The following is a 19,468-nucleotide window of genomic DNA, read 5'->3' on the forward strand; positions in this document are numbered from 1 at the left end:
TATGCGTTTCTCAGAAACGCTCCCTGTTACTTTCAACATTCGCTCCGAAATCTCTAGCTCCACTGCATTTTTCCATTTGAATGTCTCTATACACATAGCTCATGCCGTACTCGTCGAAATTAATAACAAAAAATTTCAAACGCCGCGTTTTTACAAAAAAAAATTTACTGTAATATGGTTTCTTGAATACTTTCTGTTTAGCTTTATACAGAAATTTTAGATTTTCTCAATATTCAATATTAAATATTATTAACACTTTGATTCTTTAAATCTATGACTTTTAAAAATATACATATTTTATGTCATTCAAGGTGCAAGAAAAATAAAAATATCTCGTTGTTGTATTTATTTAACGTTACAATCTTTAAATAAACTTCGCTTTTACATATTTCTCTTATTTTTGTTTGATATATCAATTTCGAGATATTATAGTAACAGATCCTAAAAGTTCTTTAGAAAAATACGTTATTTCTGTAATCTTTTTAAATCGTTTCTTTATTTCTCCATGAAATCTCTGAAAAAGAAAACGACACCGCGCTGCGAAGAGGGAAAGAAAAAAAAATAAAAGGGACTCTTCTAGTCCGGTGTCGTCGTTGCCGCATTTCGACATCGTCGGAAGGTTATCGTGGGTTCGTCGTAGCGATATAAGAATCTTAGAGTATATTAAAACTTACGAGAATTTCAATCACGCAGTTTGCATTGTGCGCCCGCACGCGACTTTGTGTTTGGATTCCTGTGCGACAACTACTGCGATCGTCCCTTCCGTTTTCAACAATATACCGGGTCCGCGCGGTGGCGTTATATCGCCCTGACCTATCCGCTTTCATACGACCCCCTTCCTCCCTTAATATCGTCCCTCGAGTAAATAGTTTCCAGTTTCCTGTCGTCGCCGCCTTCGGCCGCTATCTACCATCAATTCTGAACCTTCACGGGGATCGTAAGATAACCACGCTGGGCGAGTATATACCTTACCAACACCTTCGTCGGTTGATGATTTTCCCCTTTAAAGTGTTTCGGGGAAGACTGTACAGGTACAAGCATACAATGATCGTAAAGCAGAAATAAAGATGATCGCGAGTTGTCAGCCATCACAAACGTTTCACCGATACTTTATTATAAACGAGAGGCAGAAGTTCGTTGCGAGAACGTTATGGTGTTTTAATCGATATAGTTAATTATATAGTACGTAAGTTTTCCGCAGAAAGTTTCTGTTACGATATTCCGAGAATATCTTGTAAAATTATAAATTGCGCGCGTTGTTGATCGCTTTTCATATAAAAAAAAAAAAATATGATTTATATACTATATGAATATATCTAATAAATAACTTCGTACATATTTTATGATTTTCTTCTTTTTTCGCTACTTGCACACGATTCTCTCTTACGTGTTTTTGAAATGTTTTTAAAAACTTTCGAATGAAGGTGCCGGTGCAAAACATATCGATCTCGAGTGAAAAATTTGTCTCGAGTGCAGGAATATTGGACGACGGCATTTCCTGGTTTAAAGAGAGTCGGGAGAAGTTGTACGCAGTTTTGCCAGGTTTAAAAGTTTAAGAAGGCGGAAGTACGACGGTGTATCCAAGTGTACCAGCAGCGGTGGAGGGTGTCTCTCGTGGCATAAATGGAAAGACACAAATGTATCTAGAAGGCGAGTAAACAGCGCCGACTGGTTGCAGCCTAGCTCGCGGTTCAATATAAATGTAAATTGGAACAGATTCGAGCGGGCGCGCTGTGAAACACGTTTGGCTCCGAAGCTCAAGCTCTTCCACTGGCCCTCTCGGCTTTTCTAGACTCCGCGCTGACCCTTTCGACTTTCTCGTTTACACACCTACACACACACCTGGAGTAGACCGACGGGAAAATTTCATTTTCATTCCGGCGTACACGCTTCGGAAACGGACGCATCTCGCATAGGCGACGACGAATATTGCGCCTGATCAATCGTTCGAAAAACCGTTTCCGTACACGAACGCATCCTTTTCAATTAAATTTTGACGGTCATTTGGTTTCCTGAACAAAATCCATGGATATCCGTAGTAGAATAGTTGCTGTTCACCAGACACGATGAAGTTCCAGTCGGTATATCGCGCGCATTAATCAGTGCTTCATTAAATAAATAAAAAAAAAAAATACATTTTGGATTAATCAAATATATATCGAACAAATCGACCAGAAGGTAAGCATTCATATAAAAGAAAGAATATATTGGTAAAGTAATGTGTGCTTTTGATACATAAAATCAAGCGAATAAAATACGTGTAAATTGAAAATTCATGAAATAACGAAGCGAATATGTTCGTTCTAAAGCGGAAGCTATCCGAGATATTTTAACAGAATTCTCGTCGCGCATTCACATATTTGAAATTATATATATGTGCTACACGCTACGAGGAATGCATTTCATACATAACAGCTACGTATAGGATACTGACGTAGCGTTTCAACATTATTCGTGATACGCTTTGTGCACGCTCTTATTTCATTTGCACTTTCTTATTTCGCCGCGTACATACATTAATGGTATAGCATCCTGAAACACACAAGAGCGTAATCGCTCGAAGAGGCGCGTGTAGTCCACGTTGGAAAATTACAACGGGAGTTACGGGGCCGCGAGCCGCTATTTAGCCCGGAGAAAGAAGTTAACGAGTAAGATAGCGTGAGATACCGATAGATTAAGAAGACTAGACAGTTGGTGGGTAGGGTATCTCGCGGAGACGGCTCTATCACGTTAATCTAGACACGATCTAGCGCCGGCGCTAATCTCATTCCAACACGAAGCAGTCCGTGCCTTACCCTTTCCGTTGCCGCTGACGTCCAATCTGAAGTTGTCGGGACCCTTTTGCCCGTCGACAAGTTGACCAAGTCCCCCGGAGAGGTAACCCGCTTCTTCGCGGCCGTCGTACGTCCTGTCGGAAAGGTCAACCTCGGAACCCCTCTTGATTCCTTGGGGCATGGAATACGAAACGAGACCCTCTGGAAGAATAAGGAGAAGCCGCGATATAAAGAATATATAAGCTTCTGAACTATGCATCATCGCGCGCGTTGCTACGTGGTCGGGCCATGAACGTTTTCTCCCGACAGTACGTGATAAGATTGCGGACGGTTACGGGTAAAGCGCACGTCATCGGGAAGAAGTAACGAGGGTCAACATTTTTAATCTCGGTGCACCGAGGATTACCGGGGATCGATCTAAAGCGCTGTCACGCAATAACTAGACTAGAACTTCGTGCTGTGATGCGGATCTCACCGATCACGACGTCGGGCTCTCTTTCGTTCCGCAACGTATCGCGCAGGGTTTTCGTTAAAAATGCGTCCGAGTAAGCGACTTATATATCGGAGCAAAATATACTTCTAGACTGTCAGACGTCAATAAACACGAACGAGTTACATGGTTTGGTACTTGGAAGGGAAATGCCGCGTCGCGCTCCCTCATACCAATTGAGTATTTTTCCGTTCAATGGCGTTCAAATGGTAAATTGTTTTAGCAAATTTCAATATGAAATATGTGTAGAGATATGCTTCTCTGGTACACTTTGCAATGTTTACGTGAAATAGTTGAAAAAGACCGTTTTCATTAAAGCACCGATAGAATGAAAAATCAATTCCATTTGCGCAGCTTTTTCATCGATGAAATACAGTATCGATTGTAACCATCTATTTATTTACTGTATTTATTCTAACCATTTTGTAGTTTTGTAGTACAATCGACGACAATAATGTTAAAACCTTTGTCAAATGTAAAAGGTATCTCATTACGATAATTGTGGAACATAATTCTATGTCTCTTCTCTCTTCTATATATCTTCCTTCTGTCATTTGCATGGTTACGGTCCTTACTCGGTAATGGCCCGAACGTTTGCTAATGCCATTCGTAAGTCACAATTTATTTTGCAAGTCAATATTATTGGCAGCCGCTGTAATTGTACGTTTAAACGATATAACGATGGTCGAGGCTATGCGGATGGCACAGTTAGCGGCTGCCGCATAGTTCGTCGTGGTTGGATTAATGTAGACGCAGCTGTGGCTCACGGCCCACCGTGATCGTAAATCTATGTTAATCTCAGATTCAGGAGAGACTGACACGTTACATCGGCGTCTTGTCAGATAGTCAGCAAAGGTTGACGAAAATTCAAGTTCAAAATCTCGTGGCAAACAAAATGCGAATTAATTACACGTGCTTTAATTCATTATACGTCTTCATAAGTAAATAATATTAAATAACATCATTAAGATAGATAGATACCTTAAAAAAATCTCTTGAATAATAAAGGTATTGAACTTCTTAATCAAAAACAGGTATGAGATAAATGTAATTAACCAAGTATTTCATTACGCGAGGCACATAAGACAGACCGAAAGTGGCTAAAATTGTCAATTGGATTATAGTGAAGAAGAAATTTGGCAAATACTTAAAAAATAATAGGTGTAGAAAAGCTACGAGCCAGATATTAAGTGTAATAAAAGTTTAATGACATCAAAACATTATATACCTAAACAAAAACGCAAACGCAAGTTAAACAAAAAACTAAAATATGAAACATAAAGTATGACAATTATAAATGTTTCGACCTCGCTTGGGTCATTCTCAATGTGAGAACGTATAAAGTTTAAAAAGTATGTGATTATACATATATAAATTTAAAAAAACTAAAATAACAATCTTATTACTTGTGCTGTAGATGAGATGGTTGCATCTCGAACGATGTTTTTTGTCGTAAATAGATGTCAATAATCTTGCGAGTGTTACCAATTAATTATTTTCTCTTTTTCTTCATTGTTGGATAGTCCCTCTCATAACAAGTCTCATGGTTAGCATTGAAGTAATAATTAATTAAAATTAAATTAAATTAATTAATTTTATCTAATTATTTTATTTATTTATTTTTTATAATTTAGTTAATTTTATTAGTTTATTTAATTAATTTATTTTTTGCATGTATTCATTACGAATAGCAGCTTAATGGACAAAACGTTTTACATGATTGTGTAATACGTACGATTAAAAAAAAATCTTGAAATAAATCTTTTTTGGAATTCGGTCTCCAGATCTCGATATCGACTGCACCAATGTTATTCAGACTGGTCGCAATAGAAAAATACCGATGACATTATATAAATATATAATAAAAGTGTTTTTAGGTTTTTAATTGGACTCTTAATTTTTAAGTAATTTTAATCTAAAGTTTGTAGATGTGAAAACTCCAGATAAAGCTAGTGGTAGCGTCGCGAATTTGGCAGTGACACGAACATATACGTAATAACGTTTACGCGATCAATCAAGCGATTATAATTTTTATACACTTGGCGTCGCGACGCTATCGCGTCGCTTAATAAGTAAACAGATACTCGTAAATATCGTTATTTATTACGTGGTACAGGACGGAATCCTTTAAAGCGCCTCAATCACCTATTGCAAGTGTTACATAGATTAAAAAAGATTAGTAAGCCTAATGATCTAAGTACAACAAAAAGAACACCAAAAAAGAAAAGATTAAAAAGATTAAAAATTACAAGATTTTCTTGTTGCGAACAAGTCAGGAGTTTCGTGAACAAAGATGAAAATAAAGATTTTGAATTTTACGGCTAAATCTGTATCGAATTCTGGTACCGTATACAAATTTCCGTCGTATTCTTTTTTAGTTATTCTGGTTCCAATCACCAGACTAGAGTACAAATCTAAGTTACTGTTGAGGTTGCGGCGGTTGCGGTCTCTCGTCAGGTAGTTCCGAGAGAAAGTCGACTACGAAACCAATGTGAAATATAAAATGCATGATGACACGCAAGCGATTCCAAAGGGATTTCTACCGCTTGTTTTCAATTTTATTTTCATAAGTGTCTAGTGTGGTAGTGCAGGTGTTGATGAAATCACGTTTAATTGGCTTTACTTACATATATATATATACATATATATATATATATAGCGTAAAATTAATTTGTCATGGTAGTACAAAAAAGTGACGCGAAAGAGTAACAACTCTAATTTGATAAAAAAATATCAAATTATATCTTTTTTACATTTCGAATAATTTTATATATTGCATCACCATTTTGCGCGTAATATGTTAGTGGTAAAATTTTTTCAGATCGCGCGGTCTGTAATATTTTTTCATTTATTTTCAAACAGTTAAAATTGCAATAAAAAATATGTGACAAACATTATGAATTGAAATATATTGATCCGAATATATATTTTCGTCGCCTGCAAGCGAAGTGGACAACAAGTTTGCAAATGAATAGATGATCGGGAAACATGATAAAAAGGAATATGTCCATATATTTCACTCACCTGTCCATGAACAGCCGTAAAGCTCTACGCGCATACATACTGTGCGCATATGAGAGGTATAAGGGATAAAACGGATTTTTGTTGCGATTATAGTTGGATCGAAGATTTGTTCCTCCTCCGAATACGGATTGTTGTTGCCCACCAAAAGCTGCAACAGAAAAGAACAACACAATTGTTAATTCGCCGTACATAAACAAAAAAGATCACGATAAAGGGAAGACAAGAAAAATATGGCAACGTTACCGAGAAAAGCTGCAATTTGTATTCAACAATTTGTATCACTGTTACATATATGATATTTTTGCTGAAACGAGTGGTTTTTATGTTATCATGTATACACAATGGAGACGTACGGTGAAATAGTTAACTTTAGTCACACCCAGATATTTCTATTCCGGTTGAAAAGCAGGAAAACAAGCGCGCATTTCATAGTATCTGGTACAGAACCTGTTTTTTTACACACTGTACGTACTTTTTTTTTAGTTTATTATTCAGAGTATCGCGAATTTTTTATACTACACAATTTCCGAAAAGATAAAAATATTGAAAAAAAAAACACACGTTTTTAATTCTATCGCTACACGGACTATGTACAACATTTCCAGATACTTTGACAACAGTATATTTTTTCAAAATCTATTCTACTATTAGTTTTAAAAAATCCAATTTTAATTTCACACATCTCTGATTTAAGAAACGTTAAAACAATGTTTTTAATTCGATATTCGTATAAGTTGAATTTGAAGGAAGATAACATCCACTATATTTGTTCATCACAGTGCATGAGAACACATGCAACGTGCAACGGTTGCGTTTAAGGGATAAGGCTGTCCGATGTTCATTGGAACATGTTTACAGCACTAAGAACGAATCTCACGGGCCGGAAGCGCCATTTTCCGGATCCGATTAGTAAACAATGGTCCGTCGTGAACCTCCTCTAAATGTAAATGCAAGCGTTAAATCTGGCCTGGAAGCACAGGCCTCCCTTTCCTCTCTTCTCTCGGCGCCGTATACACATTCGCGTCCCGCATGTCGTATCGCGTCGCAGAGACGTACATAGGTCGTCGCCATCGACGAACATGAGATTAACATTGAAATACGAACGTCAGCGCGCGTCCGAGGATCACATCAAGCTCGTCGATAGAATCGACCAGGTTGTTTGAGAAACAAGGTCTTAAATTCGACATACGTATATTACCACGTGCACTGATAGACATGTTAGGGATAATAATATACTGTATCTGCACCCATGTTCGCTTGGAGCTATGTAATTCAGTAGCTATGTCTGTATCCTGTTCTGTTTTGCATTCTGAGCATTTGGACGGATTAGCGGTTCTCATCTCCCGTTATATTCGCGTCGTAAAATTTTATCTGTAATCACAAGCTTATCTCTGCAGCCGAAAATAATGATAATACGCGCAACGAATGGATAATAGTATTAAATAACATAGTTGTGAAATATGTATAAGGAATATATCTTCTATGATAATATATCATTTCATCAATCATCATTATAACATTTGTCTTAGAGAATTATTTGATTTTTTCCTTCTCTGCATTACGGTAAGCGATTGATGAGACAATAGCAAAGGTTTTTTCAAACTCAGCTAATCAGAGAATTGATATGAACAAATTAATATATCTGTTTTCATAAATTCATCGTATTTTATAAAATAGACACAACAGCTCGATAGCTGTTCCAACGATCATTTATATTCAATTTCATATGCTATTTCACGATGTAACCATTTTTTAACTTTAATTACTATTTACTATAATGTAACATTACATATTGGTACCATTTTTACTTTATATCTATTATTAATTTTATGTTCATCTTTAATTCCATTTACATTAATTTTGTCTAATAAAAATTTATTATATATATATATAACGACACCTTTTATCTCCTTATGTGGAGCATAGGACGTCTATAGACCTCTTTTGTCCGAGGCCTATATTCGTTTCTCGAATCAGATAGTTTTTCTGATTTGTGGGTGATTAGTCCACAGAATCCTACCTCAGTTAGATATTAGAGACAAATATCTACTGATATACTACTGATGTATAGGACCTACAGTTTTTAACGCCGAATCCGAACGGCGCTGATGATCATAGATCTTTTGATCACCAGGTGGAGCCATTTTTTGGCTCATTAAACGCGAAAAATCATCGCGTTTGGGCGCACGTGGGATTGAACTCGGGTCTACAAATCGCGAGTCAATCGCACAGAGCGGTGAGCCACTCGACGCCATATATATATATATATATATTAATTTATATAAAATTATCATTACTTTTTGAAATAATTATTAAATTGTAATACATTTAAAAATGATTGTTTTTTATAAAAATTGAAAAGATGGCTAATACCTTCTTATTTTTCTTATACTTTGCAATATATTATTAGAACAAAATACGTAACGCTATAAACTTCAAAATTTAAGTAGCTCTAACTTCATTAAAAATAAATAAAATTTAAATGAAAAAAAATCCAAATTAAATAATTAAACTGTCTAAAATCGATGGATTTAATAATGATAATTATTGTTCTTAAATTTACAATATAAAAAAACTAACTAACAAAAAAATTGTCGTACGTTTCGGGACTCACAGATCCTTCTTTAGCGATTCTTACTGATGTTTGCGTTATTGGATCGATAATATCCTTATATAATGTGTGATAAAGCGTTACAGACATTCTGATACATTAATCATAGTTCAGATTAATTTTCCTGTTCTCAATGCGAGTATATTGTAAAGACATGTGCGACAGGACCTTCATTACAAGTTCGTCCGATCGAGTTGAACGTAGATGTTACCAAACTGTTACAAAAATGTTAACGTCTACGTTCAACTCGATCGGACGAACTTGTAATGATGGTCCTGTCTCATATGCCTTTACAATATACTCGCATTGAGAACAGGAAAATCAATCCGAATTATTATTATTATATAAATTATTATTATAAAATTCATTTAGCTCGATTTAAACCGTTTAATTATTTTGCATTGCAAAAATAATTAAACTAGCGAAATTTATTTTTAAAAAATGGTTTTAAAGTTTTTAACTTTCGAAAGGGGTCGCTGTGTCTTATAAGTTTTTGTGAGTTCGATAATTTTTATATGTAGAAAACTACGAACTGGAAAATTTTCTTCTCATTTTATGAGCCTGTCATATGTCCAAAAAAAAACTTGTAAAAATTTTCGACTTTCTAACGTGAAAGCTTAAAGTTTTCCCTACAAAATTATTTTTTAAATATGTTCTTAAAATTTTTTGTTACTAAGTTGTCACGGAAAATAAAAGGAATATTTTGACTTTGATTGCTCATAACTCCGTTAAAAATCATTAAAGAATTTAAAAAACAGATTCAAAAAAGCTGAAACTTTACTCTATAAAATAGTATAATTGCCAAATTTTTTAAAAATATGGAAACGTGATATAAATGAAATAGGTAATGCTACGAACTCTTGTACCAATATATCAATGTATTGCCTATCATTCACATTAGTACAAAATAATCTGTATCTCTGTATAGATTATAGAATCGTGTAGAGAGCGAACATGACACGTTGGATCGTCCAAACATGCTGACCGTCGTCATCCCGAAGAGCAACGAGCTCTGCGTTGAAATATGAATATTCGCGCGATACTAGTCATGTTTCTCTCTCTCTCTCTCTGTACCGGAAACAGTGTGCGGTCTAAACACCGTGCACAAGCGTAGTAGATATGACACAAACGCTAATATGCTCTATATACAGAAACGGACCGTGGCTCGAGCTGGACATCAGCGACCATTAGCCTTTACTTTGATTTGTGTTACCGGCGGTGCCGCGATTAGAATTTCTAACCAGGAATCTGTTATTTCGCGTTAATCATATAAAGAGCAGCATCTGATGTCCATAGTTGCCGAAGGTCGAAACTCAGAACATTCGTGCTAGTAGAACTTCGTTTTGGAATTACAAAATATAATAGAATATTTCATATATAGTATATGTATATATATATATATATATATATATCTCGACTTCGTAATTATTTATTCTTTTTTTTTATTTATTTTATATATGCACAGCTTGTGTTTCTTTTTATTGAAGAATACGACAGAGACTGCAGATTAATAGAAGTATTATGTAAAACAAATAAATAAAATAAAAATATAAATCAGAAAATAAAATAGAACTTCTAAAATTAATTGAAATTTATCTGAATACGATTCTTTCATCTATCAAATGAGCAATACTTAATATTTGTACAATCGTGAGATTAATACGTTCATAGAAGATATAGAAAGTCCGCAGCTGTAAACGGCCCACGAAGTTGTAAACGGCACGCAAATGGAACGTGCCTCTTCAACGGTGGGCTGCAACGGTGGAGTGGAGTTTCCGCTATATCGGCCGTCTCGAAACGACCGACCGCGGATGCATTACAACTGCAACTGCAACGTGCTGGAATACAAGCCAGACTGGGGTCTACGCGATAGGAATAATTAATACATCTATATATAAGGACCGCCACGGGGTAAGAGACGCTTCTACGATATCGTCTCACCGACACATAAAATTGATGTCTACGCTAGCGGCAAGTAGAGTCTCCTCCTGAACGCTTTGCCGGAGTCTATAATTTGTCGGCACGAGAAGCTGAGAATAGTTTTGATTATAGACATCGCCATATCTAAGTGACATTCCTGATAATATATCTATGAATAATATGAGAGATGTATAAATAATATATGTTTATATGTATGTAATAATATTCTTTCCTATTGAAGTTAAGGTGGTTACACTGCAACTATGCGAGTCAACGATAGACTCAGACATAACTCTAAATTTAAATCAATATATGTTGTTAATGTAAAATCTAAGAATAAAAAAAACAATGTATTTTATACACTTACAATATTAAATCATGATGAGTTAATTTAAGAAAAGAAAGGAAAATCTACGTATCACGTAGTTTTCACATAAGAGAAATTAGATCGTGGCAACGTCGCACTTTTATGAGTAGATGAATACAGTGACAGACACCGAAGCACCGCTGTCAAAATATTTATATAAAAGACAAAAATGTCCGCACAATCACGATATAAAGGAGAATATATTAAAAGTAAAGTTTTAGCAAGAAAAGAAAAATGCAAAGCAGTTCTTGCAAAGAAACGACAAGAATGGTATAACCTCATTTTTGATGAAAAACGAGATATATCAAATCTATGGCAATTACATTGTTATTGAAAGTGCGACGTTGCCATACCTACTAGACTTCGTCAATTCTCGAAAGAATGTATAAAATCAAGATTTTTTATTGACTCAACTTTAATATCATATACGGTGAATATTTGCAATCTTGTTACACATGCTTCTTCATAAATTCAACTACATGAGATTCGTTTTTCATGAACTTTTTGAATGCGGTTTCGATACTGTATAAAAATTCGTGTCATATCACGGCAGAAATGGCTATACTATAATGGTAAATATAGAAAGATCTATGAAGTTTGATCGGTTATATCTCAGGAACGGGAAATCGAGTTAAAATTTTACAGATATATGTATTATTAATATACCTAAATTACTTGAAACGAAAGTTTCAAGACATTCTTGATTAATGTGTTTTAGAGTATAACTATCTTTAAATTCTACTTCCTTTTATATTTTAATTCTACCTCCTTTTATGTTATATATTGAGTTAAAAATGTACTGTTAAAAAATTCTTTTATTTGCTTGTTCATCGTGGAAAATGGTTTTCGTGTTTTCCGCGAAAATATTGCTGGTCATATCGAAATACGTTTTTAATAACTGTTGCGAATTTATTCGCATATGGCGATTATTACATATAATCGAAGATAAAATTTGCGCGGTGTTGTGACGCTTATTGTCGAAACCCCAAAAGTACTTCATTCGTAATACCAAATAATGCGATTGTGAAGTGACAGCTGTAAAAAAAATGTTAACAGTGTAGGAATTTTACAAAATTTTACGCTGTTACGATATTATATATGTATATTAAATTCCACACGTAGTGCTTTTTAATTTCAGTACATTTCGGCGTTAAAATTCGCATCGTTTTACGATACAATACATGGATAGACTTTAACGGTGTTTTTTTTTTTATTCGTACAATTAATGTTATCGATTTCGTTTATATCGCAGAGGACAGTCGACCATTTTGCTTTGGTAATAAAAAGTCTCGCACCTTATCCTAGGATCTCCTTCCATTATAAGCACAAAGAAATAATTCTCAGGAGAGAACCTGAGAAGGTTAGTGGGTCGATCGAACGTATTTCGGTGCAAGACAACGAAAGAAGGAAAGTTATGTTACGCTTGCGCATTTATGGCCACTTCGCTTCAAGCCGCTTGTGATTGCTCTGTTTTAAAACCGGTGGTACCATGTACTTTAATACAATTATAGGTATACTTTGCAACCAACAATCTCTTAAAAGTATAATTTCACATAAATGAAAATTTTTCCATCTAGTCTTGCAGTTTTGTAACAATAACGTGCGTCGTAATCACTCCACGTTAATTGTCGCAAAATCTTCTCTGACTGTTAGAAAAATTGCTTTGGTAAAATAACAGAAATGTTAATTACTATTGTATATTCCAAGTTTTCGAAAAATAATATATAGGGTAAACCCGGTATATACGCCGCGTCAGCAAATACGCCGCAGAAGTCAGAAAAAATAGAAGGAGTGGGGATAAGTTTCCGTCAATTACTTTGTTACATGCCTTTATGGTATATTAGTATTATGTTATGATTTCAGTTCTTTACTATTAATATTAATGAAATTATTGCGAGTTAAATCGATTTTTTACTGTAATAAATAGTGCCATCATAATTTATAATCTACATAAAATGATTATTATAGAGCGTGTAAAAGACTTAGTGGTTATTTTGCAATACATATGTGTAGAGGAATAGTAAAGCATGTTGTATAGCAAAATACAAGTGCTTTGCTCCTGTATTGTTTGTTTAATTAGTTGTCATATATATCCCATCTATTTGGGATATACGGCATTTTTAGCGAGCGGGATGCTGTGCCGCAGCACAGACGCTCTATTTAAGAAGTTTTTGTTAATTCTAACAATTATACATTGCATTAATGCATAAATGTTGATAAATCTTAAACGTTTAAAGATTATTTTCAAAGATTTGAAGCTATTTTAAAAAATTGTGTTAAGTCCTATTTGTATTCCATTTTTCATTCTGAACAATAAAAATTGTCATATATTAATAAACAATGCAAGTTACGTCGTTATTTTACATCTTATTTATAGATTATTTGTGATTTTCTTATGAATTATATATGAGTGGCCATATTATCCCCCCCCTATGGGATCAATGGCAAAAATGCAGGGGTTTGAAAAAGTTACTTTTTAATATGGAAAATAAATTATTTTAGATTTCTAATATTTTTTTTATAGTAGTAGATGATACAAACATTCTATTTATATAATTAATTTACTTTAAACATAGTAAATAATAATTGATAAATTAAGTTTTCGATAGGTGCGGCGTATATACCGGGTTTACCCTATATCATGATAATTTTATCTATTTATCTTAATAATACATAATTAGAGTATATATACACATATATTGTATATGTAATTAGGTTATATCATATGTTACATTCAATCTTAATATTCATTACCACATCATACCATTGGTTGAACATTGACATGGAATTACTATTAGAATCAATGATACTAACTTAAAGTGGCTTTCATTAGCTTGCCGAGGTCAGGAGGTCGAAGGCAGGTAACTCGGGCAGATGGATCGTCTTGCGGAGGCGAAAAAGCAGAACGGGCTTACGCCGCGCGTCCTATTTCCGTTCGCTCGGCGTGTAGGCAATTACTTCCCCAGAGCGCCCTCGTGGAAAGAAGACCGCCTCTAATCTGTTTGCGGCCGAAACCAGACTTTCTGTATTTCTCTAATGAAGACTATTTCATTTTAACGCCTTTAATTTCAAAGAATTGTATTTTGTGCTGCTTCAGTAATGTCAATATGCGAAGTCATTGCTGTCGTTCCCTTACATTCATTTTCTTCGTAATGTTGAAACGTGGATTTTTGTTTGCATCCCATCTGACTAAATTACCGTAGATAGAAATAGCTTGAATTGTTAGATAAATTTTCTTTCCAGTAACCGCTGGAAATCTCATTAACCATATAGAATTACCATGACTTGCAACATTGCGGTGATGCATGCCCCATTCTAATCTGTCTGTAGCTGACATTAAATTCTCTAATACTCTACTAACGAACAAGTGTTTAATTGTAACATCCCTAATTTAAGCAGGAAGGAACCCTCCTTTGCCGGTTAATGCTAATTAATTTAATGTCAATTAAAATAGGATCTTCTCTACTAAGCGTGTTACTCCGGCTGCACTACTAAAATACAATTTAGCGGAAATGGTCTAATAAAATTAACATTATTCTACACATACAAATTATGTATGCGCGCAGTTGCAGCAACGTTGTACATACCCGATAAACCGGGGACAGTACCCTATCTATCTAATCCGTCCACGAACAAAATTGGCAGAGGGAATCTCTTTCTCCTTCTCTCTTGTGTAAGCGAATGCTTCAACCGGTATAAAATCGAGGAAACAAACACTAACTAAATAGTAAGAAGAGGAAGACTCGACCCTTTTCGTGCGTCGCGTCGGTCCGAGTGCTCTCATCCGGATTGAAACGCTCTTCTATCGAGACCGGATTTCTAACGAGTCTAGTAAAAAGAGGGACAGAGAAAAAGAGGTGTTGTATAAAGAGAAGGGGGAACACGTACAATGTAACCGTGGAAAATTGTCGCCGGTTCATGCGGTAATCCGCTAATAGCATGTCCGCGTACATACGACTGTATGTACCGATAATCCATAATCCATCGATACCAGGTAGAACCAATGTGCATATGTCCACATAGTGAGGAATACATATATATATTTTATCTACACATATTTATGCCATACCTGCGGATTAAGAGCAGTTTTATGGCGACCTTCCATCCACGTCTATCGATTATTGATTTTCCATGAAAAATGGCAGAGAGAAACGTACTGTAGGTAGATATGTATACGTGTAAGAGCTTTCTACGTGTAATCGTATTCTTTAATTCTATCGAACTGAAACAACCAAACGACATTTTCTTTCTGTTGAAAGAATATATGGTTGATTTTTCAAACGCGTATATGTTTCGCAAGTCCAGCAGAAAAATAGAACAGTGGTTGTTCTGGTTCTGGCTTGAACGGTTTTTCTTCTTGATTTCGTCTGACTAGAGACGAACTTTCGCTACTGATAACGTTCAGAATCGAACTTTTCGTTTTCAGATAGACTTACTAAAGTTTCGAACATACACGTGACCAAATAATAAATTACACAATTTTGCTATTTCTTACAGTCGTTACACCGTAATATATTTAACTTTGGTACAATCTAATTACGTAGCTATAGCTTTAAACACGAGTTGTTCGAAAAAGTCCGTCTTCAAATTTATTAGGTCCAAGATATTGTTTGCAGAACAAGCTGCGCTCGTTTGTTCCGCTGAAAATGTTCTCTGTAAACTTTTTAATGTAATAACGTAGTGATATCAAAATTCGCTGCGTCACTAGTTCAGCCAGTGGTTACATAATGAGGGCGGCTCTTAGCCATTTCTTTTTCCGTTTATTTTTTAATACTGTATATCCGAGCAATTTTACCGTGCGCGAATACCCGCGGTAATGACTACTACGTAATGACTGGGGAACTGAACAGTATTTCGTAATGGTGCTCGCCATATTGCAATTTGAATTTCGCTGAAATCGGTAAAAAAAAAAAAGGGGTGCCGGGTGCCACGGAATGAATATGTTAATTGGCTCTGGAATTGGCTGTCCCTGTCGGTGATTGATTAAAATTCGATACGTCGTGACGCCGCCGCGTTGGTCGACCGAACGATGGACGAGAGGGTGAAGAGAGGGCGAAAGGGCGGCGAACACGACCGGGTGGGAAGGGAGAGTTAGCATGACTGCAACGAACCGGCCGTTCAGGGAAGTTACTTTGCGGATAAACGAGATTGAAATTTCGATGGAAATTACCGCCGATACTTGTGGACTTAAGCGAACTGTCACCAAGTCAAACAGCAGTGACGACTTGTCGATTACGTCAGGGGGTGTGTCATCATCCAGCATGCCAGACTAAGAGAAATGGAAAAACGTTTTCGGTGTTCGCGCCTTAGTTCACTTTCTGGTATCCCGCGTCTTGACTTGCTCAAGAAGTCGACTATGGAATTGCGCGAGGATTGACAGTATTCGACGCTATTCAAAAGGCAAAAAACACAACACGACGCGAGTGGTTATTTAAGCATTATCATATTTTTTTCATAAAAGTCATAAGTACATATTACTCGATTATTTTTTAAATTAATTAATTAAATTAAACAATTATTCTTTTACATGACAAATTAATCGATTAAATATAATTTCGTAAATTTGCTCATATTTCAAGGATTTACATTGTAAATGTAATAAATTGTTAAGTTTTCAATAATCTTGGTTGTATATACGCTTTAAAACTTATATACAATACAGGGATATATTTCGCACAGCAATGCGGATGTAGAATTCTGCTATGCAATAAATCTCGTGTATAGGATTTATCGTGCATCTCTGGGAATATTATCGTTGAGAGAAACTGCCGAGTCTTGTTTCTTGTACGCGTCATCAACATTTCACTGGAATCCACAAGGTTCGAGTATACAGATTCATTGTCTAATTCGTGATATAATAGAAAAAATATGTAATTTATAAAAGTAAAATTTAAAACAAAATTTTTTCAGTTTATTATTTTTTAAAGATGGAGTATTATTTTTCAAAAATTATTTTCGTCTTTTAAAATTTAAAAAAGCTTAATAACTGTGGTTTTTACGTAAGAAACTATATCTAAACATTAAAGTTTATTTAATTTTGAGTTTTACACGGTTAATTTAAAACAGGATTTAAAAAAACAGAATATTGATGCCGTTTCAGTCCTAAGATATATCAAAAATGTAATTTCTGTGAAAGGTAAATCGGATAACATAAAAGATGAAAAAAATGTGAGAAAAAATATAATTCTAGCATGAAAGAATAAACAAATTCATTTAGCTCTGTCGCGACAGGTAGGTATGTTGAAGAGCCGCAGCGAGGACTGCTCGTATTACAGGGAAGACGTATACGAGTTACCGTGGGTGTACCTCTCTCACAAAGCCTCGTCCGTGCCGGTGTGTCGGCGTTAATGAAACACGTCCACCGTTGGCAATTGTCCCGCCGCAGGCACGACAGCGGCCGTCCGAACGTAAAAGGGAGAGGCGCTAGCTGGCTGGCTGCTGTATTCCGCTCCGTTTCCATCAGGTTGCATCTAGCAGCCCGAGGTCCGGCTACTCTCCGGCGTTTCGTGAATTTAGATGAGCCCGGCCTGTCCGGCTTAATTCGCGTGCACCTCATAAGAAGCGAGTCATAATCTCCCTCTCGCACACACGCGCTCTTTATTTTTGTTACGTTATTGGAGTAACCATCGCAGCCGGTGACCGTCGCGTCGCCCGCTTTTTTCGGTGTAAAAATGTAACTGGTTCGTTGCACGCGTCAGCTTGGCGAATGTAAAAATATATCACGCTTCTATGTGCCAGACTTTCTGTAATATTCACCGTGTTTATCGTGCTATACGTTCGCGCAATCGTATAAGTATGAATAATTGTGTAATTGCGAATTGTTTGCAGACACAAATCATACAGTTTTGGTCTTTAAATTTTTGCGAAGATCATACGACAAGGTAACACGAGATACACGCTATTATTCGCTTTTTTCTTTTTATTAGAGCGTATGACATACATTTTCATGGTTTTCTAATTGTCGCCTACATTTCTGCATTAGTTCTACCAGATCTTCACTAATAAAACGAGCAAATGCATCATCGGATACCAGAGAACCCTCTTTCGCGTTACGTGTTTCGTCTGAGACGTATAGGAACGACGACTACGCTACTGTAGAAAAACGCCTGCGGAGAGCTCGGGTCACGTACAATAGCGCGATAGCGTAGTCGCTCTTCCTATTTTCTATCTTTCTTTTTCTTCCCATCATGCGTTCACGCTCATCCCCTTTCGTTTCCTCATTCAAGTCTCGACTGTTCGTTTTCTCCGCCCGTATTCAAGGTGTAAGGAGCAAAAGGAAGACGCGCGCATGCACAAAGATCACATGCCGCCCAGATTGAGGCTGCAGGGTAAACGTTCCTGTTCCCTCTATTGCTTCTGGGCGTTTTGTCTCTCCTTCACCTTCAGATCTCCGGCTTGCTCTCTCGCTTTGAGCAAATCTGCGTGAAAATGAGAAGAACGTCTAGTACGAGCCACGTTGGAAGGAGGGCGAAAAGTACGTACGTCGAATGTGTGTTGTACGTGCACGCGTGCACACGATGTGAACGAGTGAGAGCTCAGGCGAGAAAGACAGACAGAGAGAGAGAGAGAGAGAGAGAGATTAGGGAGAGATAACCATGGCGAATATCAGAGCCCTTCTGATGACGACGAGGTCGAATAACGAGGCTTCGCTATCCACGATAGGACACGGTTCGGAGTTGAAAATTACTTCCGCGTCACGGAGCTTTTCCTGCGGGGCCAGACGACGACCCTCCGACGAGTACCAGCCGGAGGTGAGTTATGATAGTCTATCGAAGTAAGTTCGTTACCGATGAGATTCTTGATTTTCTATTTATCGGGAGACCGTAAGGCAGCTAGGTAATAAGTCTCTCGTAGCCGTTGCCTCTCTCTCCCGGACGAAATTAGTTCTTGAAGGAAATATATTGCGGATGCCGAGGTAAATACTGAAAAATCCCGGCGCTTCAGGTAATCTTTTTTCTATTACGACCGGCAATTTGCGATGGGGCGCGATAAATTCGCGTGAGCGAGTGAATTTTAACACTTATACGTGGTAATATCATAATGCGGGCATTGAATAATGTTCACGGAAAGATAGAGTGTCGGACGATGAAGCGCTCGGCGCCCCTCGCGCGAGAATTCACGATGATTACTGCGAAAGCAAATAAAAACGATGCCTGTAAGTGAAAAAAAATCATAAAATCATGGGAGAATCGACATATAGTTAGAAATGAGATTTTGAATTTTACTATCCAGAAATGGAAGAGAGAACCAGCAATGGATTTTATTGGAAGACTGCAGGAAAA

General features: G+C 36.3%; 1 protein-coding gene across 1 annotated transcript in view; it reads right to left on the reverse strand.

The window, feature by feature from the left end:
* Positions 1-19,468, reverse strand: part of Ddr (discoidin domain-containing receptor 2) — an 82,601-nt gene that overhangs the window by 36,329 nt on the left and 26,804 nt on the right. The window contains exons 4-5 of the mRNA XM_018549346.1: positions 6,289-6,436; positions 2,796-2,975 (exon numbers count right to left, since the gene is read on the reverse strand). Coding sequence (XP_018404848.1) covers positions 2,796-2,975; positions 6,289-6,436 — 328 coding nt within the window. The remainder of the gene's footprint in view (positions 1-2,795; positions 2,976-6,288; positions 6,437-19,468) is intronic.

This window comes from Cyphomyrmex costatus, unplaced genomic scaffold (assembly GCF_001594065.2).
Source record: "Cyphomyrmex costatus isolate MS0001 unplaced genomic scaffold, Ccosl1.0 scaffold81, whole genome shotgun sequence".
In the NCBI taxonomy this organism is placed as follows: domain Eukaryota; kingdom Metazoa; phylum Arthropoda; class Insecta; order Hymenoptera; family Formicidae; genus Cyphomyrmex; species Cyphomyrmex costatus.